This window comes from Oenanthe melanoleuca, chromosome 6 (genome assembly GCF_029582105.1).
Source record: "Oenanthe melanoleuca isolate GR-GAL-2019-014 chromosome 6, OMel1.0, whole genome shotgun sequence".
Taxonomy (NCBI): domain Eukaryota; kingdom Metazoa; phylum Chordata; class Aves; order Passeriformes; family Muscicapidae; genus Oenanthe; species Oenanthe melanoleuca.
The window spans coordinates 19,316,308-19,328,873 of record NC_079340.1 but is presented as its reverse complement, the minus strand read 5'-3'; the positions used below and the strand labels follow the sequence as shown (position 1 = coordinate 19,328,873).

General features: G+C 37.6%; 1 protein-coding gene across 1 annotated transcript in view; it reads left to right on the top strand.

Annotated features, from left to right (window-relative positions):
- Window positions 1-12,566, top strand: part of PLCE1 (phospholipase C epsilon 1) — a 138,037-nt gene that overhangs the window by 55,961 nt on the left and 69,510 nt on the right. Inside the window, exon 3 of the mRNA XM_056494713.1 lies at window positions 6,914-7,205. Within this exon, the coding sequence (XP_056350688.1) occupies window positions 6,914-7,205 (292 nt within the window). The remainder of the gene's footprint in view (window positions 1-6,913; window positions 7,206-12,566) is intronic.

Genomic DNA, 12,566 nt, shown 5'->3' with positions numbered 1-12,566 from the left:
AAGGAAAATATCTGCATCTCCCACAGTGACTGTATCACTGGACATTAGAAAAGGTATGTGAATATGCTGGAGTAAGCATTGACTCATATGATGAAGAGATGCCTGAAGATCTTTATTTCTTTCCTGTGATGTGTTCTTTCCTTCAGATGTGTAAGGGGACTGGACAGGTTCCAATGCATGCGCCTCCTCTGCCAGTTGTATACACCCTACCCCAGGGAGGGCAACTTTTGTTTGAGCTAGGAGATTTATTCCTACTGCAAGGAGAAAGTGTTAGTATATGCTAGGCTGTATCTTGGCCTCATGTCCACTCCTCCCACCCCTCACCAGTTCCTGGGCAGTGAGGGCAAAAAGTATGGTGTTTTCTTTTACTCACTTCTGCAATTGCAGATGATGCAGGGTGCTGCTGCAGTAAACAAACCTTGCTGTTTTTGCATTCTCAAAACAGTTCCTGTTTTTCTTCTTTATAGTGTTCCAGACAAAAGATGAGCAACACCTGTGAGCAACACCACCCTGCACATGCCTTATAGTAAATAGCACGTTTGTCAAGTGCTGGGTGAAACTGTAGTGGTAATGATTACTGTGCATGCATATTTTGAGGAACATTTTCTCCTGCCTCTGCCCCCCATTCCCCAAGACAGCACAGCATTCCTCATATGTTACGAAATACACTTCAGATTATACCATGGAATTGTATCCTCTTATTTTCTAGGCAGTTTTTTTTAAATGCAGAACAGTGTTTGGGCAGTCTAGGGGTATTTTAAGGAACTTTTCCATTACAAAAACTATCATCTCAGCAGGCAAGTTATTATGTTTAAGTACCATGTGAAAATACATAGAGAGCAAGATATGAGCAAGATATAGACAACACTATTAATCCCTGCCATTCTTTCAGTTTTTGCTGAATTGCATATATTTCACTGTGAATATGTGTTTATAGCTTCTTCTTTCTTGCTGATTAGTTATTAAAACAGCTCTTTACTGCTATTTCTTGAACTCAAATGCAAACCTGCACCAAATGGCTGTTTTTCAGCAATATCTTCAGGTGGTGGTAGTTCTTGTTCTGTTGGTAAAGCTGCAAGCAGGCCAGGTGGCAAGTGCCATTGCTGAATCTGCTGTCAGTTCTGCTTGGTGGGGCAAAGCCACCTGAAGGGTGATATTCAAATGCATCTCCAAAACCTGTTGAGTATGAAGAAAGGCATCATAATATATAACCCTGTATTTGATTGTATTTTATTTTATTTTAATCTGGATGGCTGTTTGTACTTTGAGAATGTTGCCTGTTAGCCAAAATTGTTGGATCATGAGATGCTGGGAGAGGATCTGTGGGAATTTGTGTATGATGCCAGCTTGCAAAACTGCCAGATAGTTGTTTACCTGGGAGAAACTGCAATAGAGTGTCATGACAAACAACAGAACAGAGAAGCTTGGGAGAGGTAGTTGTCCTGGTTTCAGGTAGAGTAGAGCTTTCTTCTTAGTAGCTGTTGGAGTGCTGTTTTGGAGAATGGTTTCATCTCCTGCTGGGCTGGATAGTCATCAGTCTCTCAGAAGTTTCAGTGGTGCTACAATTTAGAAAAGCTTATGGTTGAGTATTTGTATTCATCCACATCATCTGGAATAGTAAGTTGGGAATAGAATTTAATTGATCACAGATTTTATTATAAACCTTGACCTACTTGTTCTTGTAAAATACCAGAACTCAGTAAGACACACAGCCAAAAATTTCACTAGCTGTTCTGGTGTGTGCTTATTTGGTTACAGGCTGCTGAGTACCACCAAGAAGATAATGTTCTAACAGTCCAAATGTCTGGCTTTTTATAGTCCAAACACTTAAAAAACACTTATCAAAATGTCCAGTTTCTTGAAAGGAATTCTGAAGACCTCACCTATTCGATTGCTGAAGTGAACAAAACTTGCCAGTGAAAAGAGATAAGAAATAGTCCTGACAGAACAGACATTTCAACTGTTCACAGCATCCTCTTTGTCAAACACAGTAAAATCCCTTGGCTTTGAACAACCTGCACAACTGTTTGAAATGTGGGTTCTGGCATGCCCTCTTGAGAATGTCACATACACAGTGGAAAGAACGACAAACATATACACTGTTCTAGGGATAACAAAAAATGCATTCAGTGTTTATTGTATATCAGTTCTTATAATTGAATAATCAGAAATTATTACAAGACATTTGTATTTTAGGAAGACCTTGAATTAAAGATTTTCACATTAGCAGTGATCTTGAAATGTTATGAACTAATCAGTGGGGGTATGGTAATAACCTGAATGAAATAAAGCTGAGAAAATCCAGTGTACTTCAGAAAATTAACTATCAGCATTACCTATTTTTACATTTTGTACTAATACATGCTCCAAAGTGTTATGCTGGAGTACCATTTTGGAAGACATAAAACCAAAATATTGAAAAATTATGCATTAATGCCTGATTCACTGAAATTCACGTTGCATATTAGTTTTTGCCAAAGGCTGGGTTTTTTATCATAGCAGACTGTGCTTGTGTTCTGTGCTATAGATATCTGAATTAAATGGTAGAGTAAATACATGTAAAAGCAATTGGAATGGTCCTTGGTCATGACTTCCAAGAGATCATGGTTAGCTTCATTTGATCAATATTAGTAAAGGGTTTTCTTCTGAAAAGTCTGCAGGGCCAAAATGAAAAATCACCAGCAGAATTTCCTCATTTTAATGTAATTTTTCTTGGAACAGAACAAATTTGAAAAGAGCAGCATTTCCTGTGCTGTTAATTGTGTTTAGGCTTGTTTTGTAAAACATTTGTGTTTTCAAAGGAGATATTTAAATGGTCTTCAACACATACTGTCCTGAGAGTTATTACTCGTTAATACGCCATTATGGCTTACAGGCATTTAAAAATGCTTTAAAAGCACGCAGCAAATGAAGGCAGGCTGCTGTAAGCAGCCCTCCATCACAGAAATGCTCTGTAGGTGAACAGTCAGGAAACCAGACTGAAATGTGTCGTACCAACTGAACATAGGCACACACCTACATTTCAGTATCTCACCTTGATCATTCAGGATATCTTGATAGATGTGTTTAGAGAGTGTTTGGACAGATGCAGTGAAGTATTAAAACCTCATTACACCCTATTTCCTCACATTTTTATGATGTAGTAGCAATAAGCATAATTTTCATTCTTTGCAGTGAAATTCTTGGGCACACATATTCTTTTCATTTTAATAAAGGCAGAGAAATTAAACCAGCTGCCTAATAATGAGACATTTTTAGTCTGTTCATAATTCCAGTTTCTGGGTATCAAAAGCACAGCAGCCACTAGATGTTTGGCAATATGATAACATGCTGCCTCCAAGTTCTAACCTAAATACCTGAGGCAGAAAAAATATAAAAAGGAAACAAAAAAAGGCTACAGTAAGACATGTAAGTTTAAGTAAGAAATCACAATTTTTTTTTATAAGCTGCTATATCTGATATTTCCAGTACAGCAGCACCCATAAACTCCAGCTTCATTTTGGGGGAATATGTATCATAAACTGGGCAATAAATGGCTGTGGTGTTTAGGTTTCCACCATTTCTACACAGTAAAGCTGTAGTAATGTTGTGGAGAAAAGGACATATTGCAGTTTGCATGATGATTAAACAGAAAAAAAAGAGAAAAATAAGGAATAGTTTCAAGGCTAGCACAAGTTGCTTGTTCTTATAGTTGTTTTTAAGGATATTTTTAATATCTTGACAAAATACGCCTGCTGTCACTGTAAGAAAGTTTTACTGCCTGAAGGTTATCAATAAGTTAACTTGCAAATACCGTTTTAAGTTACTAGAAGCAAAACTGAGGGGCTTTTAAAAGTAAAATTTGATGATTTATTGCATACATTATTAAGAGCTGAATAATCTATTTTGCTTCCATGCATTTTCCAAATATGGACTTGGTTCTAAAGCTGCAAGAATTGATTTCTGTCTGAATTTAATCTTTATTTTAATGCTAATTTTCAGTTTTGAGTTGGAGGACAATTTTCTCCTGTAGAAATCAGAAATATTGTATGTTGCAAGTAATTTTTATTTTCCTTTTACTTATCATTAAAATCTCCTTAAAAAAGAGAAGAAAGTAAAAATCTATTCAAGCTGTAGTGTACTTTTATTGGAATACTGGTGTATTAGTATATGGAGTTTCCTGTTTTGTCTCGTTTCTTATTTTAAAAGTGTTGTGTGTTCATTACGGAATGTTTAATATTGCAGCACTTTTCGAGTCAGATACTGTCCTGAGTTTCTTGTGAGTTACTTCTTTATATGCAGTAAGTGAGACATGGCAACATCAGACTGCTTATGGTTTTGAAATCTTTAATTTGATATGTAAGGTGAAAGTGATCCTTTGTTTTTTGATGAGTAGCTTTCAGTTTAGTGCTGCATTTTACTCTTTTTGGTTCACATTAATTTTTAATTACATTAGTCATTGTTTGGTAGTGGTACAGATCAATAGGATCTGGATTCTGCCAGGATTAACTGAAAACCCTGGCTTGGAATAAACTTCTTTGTCTCCTGGGCAAGATTAAGTTTCCCCAATTGTCTGATGCAGTCTCTCTGGAAGGTGGTTTCTCCTATCAGTTACCTGAAGGATTTGTTTCTATTCTGATTGTTTCAGTTCTTTTCAGGGGCTGATAAGTGTACACATTGTAAGTCTTTATTTTTTTGTAACCTCATCTGTGTGCAGCAGAGGTAGCACACTCAGAACTTTAACACATCAAAACAAACTGAATTTGAAAATGTTATGTGATGTGCAGAGTCTTTGGAGACAGCTAGTGCCCCAAAGTCTACTTTACACAGAAGAGATTAACACTATTATGCTATGTATAATCTCTCCAGCAAAACACTGTCGCCTATTTCTGTCAACAAATGGTTTCTTTGCTTTGGCAGCTGAAAGAAATTTTAGTTGTGTAGGCAACAGAACTTGCCCTTTATAAGTTGCAGAACCCAATTTTAAAAATATTTTGGATGGTAACTGCAGTTTTAAGAAGTTAAATTATATTCATTAACTAAATATTTCTTAAACAAGCTAAAAAGACTAATTATGTCTGCTATGTGTGATACACTTGTAGTCCAAAGGTTTATTATTTCACAGTACACCTTTTGAAAAGGTACTTGCAGACTGTTAGCTGAATAAAAGGTCTACACACATCCCATACAGGTAAAGCATGCCTCAAGAGCATGTTTTCTTTCCGAATTAAGGTGATGGTGTGTCTGTACTGACAGTCTAAAAGTCCATAAAGCTGCCAGATAGCAAAGAAAATAAGATAAAGATGCAGGTGTAATATTTCTAGAAACTTCAGACCAAGCAAATTTTGGAAAATCTGAAGGGAGGGGGAAAAATATAGATGCCACAGCGTTTCATGCTGTAGTGTAGTGCATGAATAGTGTAATGTATCGTGGTGTAGTACATCACTGTCTTTTAATGGAATTGAGCTATATATAACCATAGTCAACATGTGAAAGTTCCTTTTTTTTTTATGTTCATAAATATGTCAGTGTTCTTTTTCAGATCATTGAATTACACTACTAGTTAATGAATTATTATATTTTTAATCTAAAATTTTACTGTTTTCCCCCAAATCTGGTTATTACAAAAATGAAAGCTAAGGTAACAAATATCTGCTTAATGTATTGGATTGTATTTGATTTTCTGCAATTTGTTTACATGGATGAAAGAACCACGTCATTGCTCACCTTGTCTGTCAGTGGAGGGTCAGATTCCTCATAGAGCAGGGAGTTGGATCCCTCCTCCCTTACCTGGCAGTGTCAGGGCAGAAGTGCAGAGAAGTGAGATCCCTGTACTGGGAGCCGCTTCCCTCCCTGGATCCGTGGCTGGGGCACGTGTGTGTGCTGTGGGCAGGGTGCTGGTACCTCTGACATGTGGCCTGCACGGGCTGTGCAAACAGTTTCTTACCATTTGACTGAGCACATGTGTGCTTGCTTTGTAGGACTGGCTACAGCTTCTGCCATGTTGGTGGAGAGCTGTGTTTTGTTTATATGTGGGAAAGGATGGCAACAAGACGCAAGTAGTTAATTTAAAAAAACTCTCATGAAGCCATCATCTAAGACTGCACATCTAGGGGGGCACAACCTCATGAAAATTGTTTCAGCACCTGTCCTGGTGACAGTTATACTGACGTTTTCCCGTGTTAATTTTTAGTTTACACTTTGTAATTAAGAAGCACAGATCATTGAAACAAATTATTAATGTTAATCAGTAAGTCAGCATACAAGAATGCAAAGAATTAGGTCTCCCCTTGTATACTAAATGAAGAGATTTCTTCCAGATTCTTGCTTTGATCATTAGACTCTTTTAAATAAGCAAACATTACTTAGTTGCTAAGCCACAGGCTGAAGTTCATTAGTGTGTTATCACAAATATTGGAAAAAGAGTACTAAACCAATATAAGATAGAGGACCTGTGCGTAGGCTGGAAGTAATGCAATAAATGTGACACCGGAACATTTTGAGACAGGGTTCAGAGTGATTAAAACCATTTCTGTTTGCAAAACCCCACCCACTCAGCAAGAAAAAGTACCAACTCGGAGTTGATCTGTTTTTTCTGCTACTGGTATCTCTAAGATTTTTCTGGAATTTCAGCAGATCTAATAGTATTATAAACAATTTTGTGCATATTCTCTATTTTAAATGTTGATGAGGTATATTGAGGTGGGTTTTTTTTAGTCTGATGGTTATCTTTAGATTGAAAGCCAGAATAACTTCTTACTTAAATATCCTGTTTGGGAGCCTAACCCAAAATCCTAACAAACCAGTTTTGAATAAGTAGATATTGCAGGTCATTGAACTTCAGAAGAAGCTGTGGTCATTTGGAATTGTTTTATATTCAGTGTGTTATCCTAAGCAAATGAAATAACAGTCCGTGCTTTTGTATTCTCCACAGATCTTCAGTACAGTGAGAGAAGAAGAGGAAGGAACAGAAGTTATTTTTGAATATATTCCTCATCTTCTGAGAAAGCTCCCAACATCTGTTACAGACTGTATATACAAAGGAGATGGTTTTTGTGTAAAACCATGTGTAACAGGTGCTTACTGTCAATATCGTGCCACTTTACAGAGGACTGCACTCTCTAATTATATAACTGGTGCTTTACTAGAAGCAACTACATCATTAGGAGCAAGAAGTGGTCTTTTAAATATCTTCGGAGGGTCAACTGGAAGAACTATGCTTAAAGGTAATGGACTTTTTTTTTTTTTAATCTCTGTCCACTTAAAGTATAGAATGCATTGCAAAATTATTAATACTATCTAATACTCTGTAGTTTATATACTCATCCATGAAGTTAACAGATAAAAAAGGTTTATGTTTTCAAATATTTTCCTTTGCAGTCATTATGTGCCATAATGAATAGCTGTCTTAGTTTAATAAAGTAAAAATGCAGCTAAACTGAAAAAGAATCCTATTACAAAACAAACACCTTTTCAGGTTTTTCTTGTTAGAATCTTTTCTGCCTGCATCCAAATTTAATGCCAAAGCTGTTGTTTTTAGAGTGTTCCTATGTGTAGTGTTTCTCATTTACAAAGTGCTTCTGCTCTTGGGCTGATTTAGTTCAGAACTAGAGAAAGTGTATGCTCTGCTTGGTTATTATTGTTGTCATTATACATAGCATAGCACTGTGTTGTAAAGCATGTACACTTCATTATTGATTTATTGGTATTGGTCTTCTCCTGAGTCCATCATCTTTATAGTATTAGATCACTTCAAATAACATGGGTGTTGTCTATATGGAAGGTGCCTTTTGGAAAATGGCTGTTGTGTACTACACTTCCATGCTGATCATCTTCATATGTAATAATATCCTTAATGTGGTTTAGTTTAGTCAGTTTTGGAAGTAAAACAAAGCCTTCTTTGTACAAATTTTGTGCTTTAAAGTATGGTTTTTTACAGAACAGTGCTGACATTATTTATTAATTTTTAATTTATGCCTAGAATATTTCATAAGTACTCAAGCATTTGGAGATTTATCATCATCTGATAAACCATAACAGAAGGATGTAGTATCTCAGTCATACCATGGTAGAAGTGATGCATGTGGATACTATGACTTGCCCAAAATTTTACAGGAATAGGACAAAATAAGTGCAAAATCACTGTGGTTCCTTAACTAGCACAGATACTGACTTCATTTTTAACAGACAGATAATGGTATGGTTTATGCTCATATATGGCTGTCTTCTTTTTATCCCAAAAAGTGGCCCTTTCTTTTTTTAATCATTTCTCTCTAGGTGAATCAAAGGGCAGAGAGAGGCACTAAAATATTCTAAGAATAACAGGCACAGATGACGAACTTGTAGCATGTGTATGAATTTCAGTAGTACCTTGGGCAACATTACTAAGCTTCATATACCATCACTGTCTGTGAGAGACAGATATTTTCAGTATAGTGCTCAGTTTTGGTAGGGTTTTCCATTTTATTTTGGTTGGTTTTTATTTGTTCTGGGGAGATGAGCACTTTAGAAAAATAAACAGGGACATTCCTGCAAGAGCTCAGAAAGCAAGGTTAGAAGAACTGAGCCATGTGTTTCAGAACTGAGTTCTGAAACTGAAGCAGCAGCAATAGTTATTAGCTCAGGCTCACTGAGCTGCTGATGCTGCTCCATCTTTTTATGGAGTCTGAGCTAGTGCGTGCACATGTGTCTCTGTGTACTCCATGTACCAGCACACTTTGCACTGGCTTGGAGGTATCTATGGTGACAATATTATTGTGGTGTATGTTGTTGGATTCTGAGGCAAAGGAAGCAAGACTTTTTTAAAAAGCCAAGATTTTGAATTCAGTTTGCAATTCCACTGATAGCCTGTGGGGATAGTAGAGATTGAATGTATTATAGTGGTCTAGGCATGATTTACTGTGCTGGTCTCTGGTGAGGAAAAGGCGTGCCCCAGCTTTAGGATATTGAAATTTTCTGGATGTGGAAGCTTTCATTTATATTGTGATGATGTATCTGAGAAATTATAAGAGTCCTCTCTAAAAACATTTATATGAAGTGTTACCTGGTGATGTGACAAAGTCATTTGCATTAGTAAGGAACCCAATTGTATTCTGAATTCAGAGCTCTGGTCGTCATTCATGGGTGTGTACCTTTTGAAAAATTGTCCTGTCTATACAGATTGAAAAGGTTATTTCATCTGTCCAGCATCCTCTGTATGTCTGGATTTAATTTCAATAAGCTAACCTTATCTAAACCTGAGAAATTTTAATTCACATCAATAACTCTGTCATCAAATGCAATGGAGGATTTATCATAGGATACAGAATGTCATGGGAACACTTCACTCAGTAGTTGTTTGAAGGCATTGAAAAGGGAATTTATTGATCCTGTTGTGCTTTAATAGCTGCTATTTAACCCTGGTATGTAGCACCTTGCTGCCACTCACTCCCCTACAATGAGATGCAAAGAGAATCAGAAAGGTAAGTGCAAAAATTTATTGAAAAATTCAGTTGAAGAGAGTTTAATAGATAAAGTAAAAGCTGTGTGTGCAAGCAAAGCAAAATAAATTAATTCAATATCTGCAGTCAGCAGGCGTTTAGCCCTTTCCATGAAAGTAGGGCTCTGTCACATATAATGACTTCTTGAGAAGACAGGCACTGTAACTCCAAATCGGTTCTCAACTAAAGAGTAAATATTACCACACTTCACATGATTTTCAAGACAGTTATTAAAAAGCTTCCAAAGCAGAAGTAAATTTGTTTAATAGGATGGTCTATAGCATGAAATAGCATGAAAAGAACACAAGGGCTTGGAATTTTTGTTTGGAGAACCCTTTCTGGACTAGACGGCATTGCACTACTTTTCTTTCAAAATGTTTGCAATTTTTGGAGACAAAGTTCAGCACTCTCTTGCAGAGTGTGTTAAAGAGGAGCCCATTACTTTAATGGGGAGTGCCTTCATGATTCAAAATGAAGACTTCTCAAAAAATTACTACTCTCTTTATTTAGGGCTTTTATGTGAAATCTGCTCAGGAAACAGGGATCCTGCAAACAGCAAGTCCCTAAAACCGGGATAGCCTTCTGGGTTTGCTCTCCCTAGTACCAAACACTTTGTAAGTTCTTTGTGTTCAGTCCTTCAGGGGTTACTTAGTGACCTGAGCAATGAACCTTGCAATCCTGAGCAGTCCAACTCCAGGGAATACTTTCTAAGGTTTTGCTTGGTAGCTAAGGACCTTAAGTGCTCTGAGTCCCTAGGGCTAGGATGGTTTTGTGGGCAGATCAGCCAGTGTTGTTAGTTCCACAGAAAGCTTCCAAACATACCAGACCTTCTAAGCCAGAATTCCCAGTCACGTGGATCTGAGACTGAGAGTTTTCCAAAACTCATGTAGGGCCTGCTGTGTAGGAGAGTCATGCCTTGGGCCTGGAGCAGGGTGCCTGCAAGCCCTGCTCTCAGATGGCTCACAGAGCTGTCAGGCTCCCTACTGAGGGGCTGCCCCTCTGCTCCCCGTAGCTCAGGGACAGTCTGAGAGTGGACTCCCGGGAACCACAGATGCCTGAAGTTCCCACAGCTGTGAGGTCAGTGACATTCACATCCTTTTCAGCATCTTTGTTGCTACAGAGAGCACAATTTTCACATATGAACACTGAAGACATTTAGCTGCACAGTTTTAATACTGCTGTATGTAACTCAGAGTTTTTGGTTAGAAAAAATTTTAAGTGTGTCTTTCAATGGGATTTGGATTGAAGCCGTGTTTTTTGCCTGTAGAAAGGAAATCCTGCTTCTCAGCCTGTTCTGTTTCTTACAAATTGATTGCTACAGAAGTTTGCTCATAGTTGTGAATGGGCCAGAACTTTCACTAGAACCATATTTGAAAGGCCAATCATTGTCACAGTTCATATGGTGTTGACGTTTTTATGCAGAGAGTGAAAAAAAGTTGTGTCTTTTTTAAAGAAGGAATTAGAGTATGTGAAAATGTTTGTACTGCCCTGCTTACGGGTGCCCCAGTCTCTGTGGCTTTTCCCACTGCTATTTCTTGCACCCTTTGCACAAAGTGTATTGTTAAAATATTGGGAAAATTCCAGGATGCCAAGTTGGAGCAGTCTTATAGCTGTATGTCAGAGTCATGGGTGATAACAAGCTTGATATACATAGATTTAGAAAGGCCAGCATAATTTAGCTAGTAGGTTGTGTGTGTGTATGTGTATGTATGTGCCAAAAGGTTAAGACCATCTAGAATGAGACATAAAGCCAAACGAGCTGAAATGAAGACCTGGAAAAACCAAATGGGTCTTAGGCTGACAGTGAGAGATGCTTCAGGCAGTGTACTATAGGTGAAGAAATCATATACTGGAGACAGGTCAGTCTGTATGTAGATAGTGTGGCCTGAGGCAAGAGTGTGAGTCAGGAAACAAGGATTTCATGCCTGATGTGTTGCCTCCAAGATGTAGGTCAAGAAGAGCAGGAGCAAGTGCAGGTCATCTGGTTAGGAACAGAGAGAGAAGAGTGACATGTCAGGAAGCACAGATGAAGGCTGAGACATCAGGAAGGAGGCGAAAGATTTTGGAGGACAGCTGTAAGTCTAGGGACACGTGGGACCGTCCAGAGATGACTACAATGATTGTCCCTGCAAACTGGCAGAAGGGAATGATCACTGAGGTCAATCTCCTGGACCTGCCACCCTCTGGCCAGGCCTGATTGCAGCCAAATTGGTCACTAAGGGTAGTGGGAGAAAGACATAAGAAGTCCTTGTTGTCCTTGACAACATTAATTTAACAAAAACTTTCCTCAATCCAACATGTTTAATACATTATAGGCACAAAGATTTAAATACTGCCAGCATAGCTTGTCTTGTCCTTGCAGTCCTCTTTCCAGGGTCAGTAAGTCATAGTACTGCAAGATAGACACATAATTGAAATAGATAGAAGATTGAAGTTAACCAGTGTAAGTAATCTTATTAAAGCAATTTTAAATATTTTCTTCTATAAAATTGCACCTTTGGCTGTAATAGGTATCATACTTCAGGTATATGTCTGTATGGGTCTGGATGTCCTAACCTGTGTACAGGGCTAAGCCATTAAGAAGCAGAACTGAGTTATGTAGATTTTGGTTCCAGTAACACTGTGTGACAGTTTTGGTACACTGTTGATCCTTTAACCTGTGTATCTGAGTCTCAGCTTATAGCAGTATTTTTGTTGGGGGTCTATAGCCATTAATTCCACCACAAAAAAAAAAAAGAGATCAAATACATAGAATGAGTCTGTGTTGTTAGAGGTTTGTTGTAAGGAAGGTAATAAAGATCATGCTGATATCTGTGGATGAAGGCTGAGAGAGCAGAAGTTTGTGCAAAGTGATGTTAGTTTTAAAATAAAATTTATTATTTTTTTATGATGGCTACTCTTCAGAAGAGAATGAAATGGGATTCTAAGTGCAGATAGTTAATTCCTGAACTGCTTAGTATTGTTTATTATTTCAAAGGTCTGAACATTTGTTTGAATGGACCTTGTAAAAGTAGTGTCCATGGGAACTTTTGAAATGTAGAATGGAACTTTTTCGGTATGTTTATGTTAGCATGTCAATCATGAGCAGAAAACCCCAAGGACTCAAGC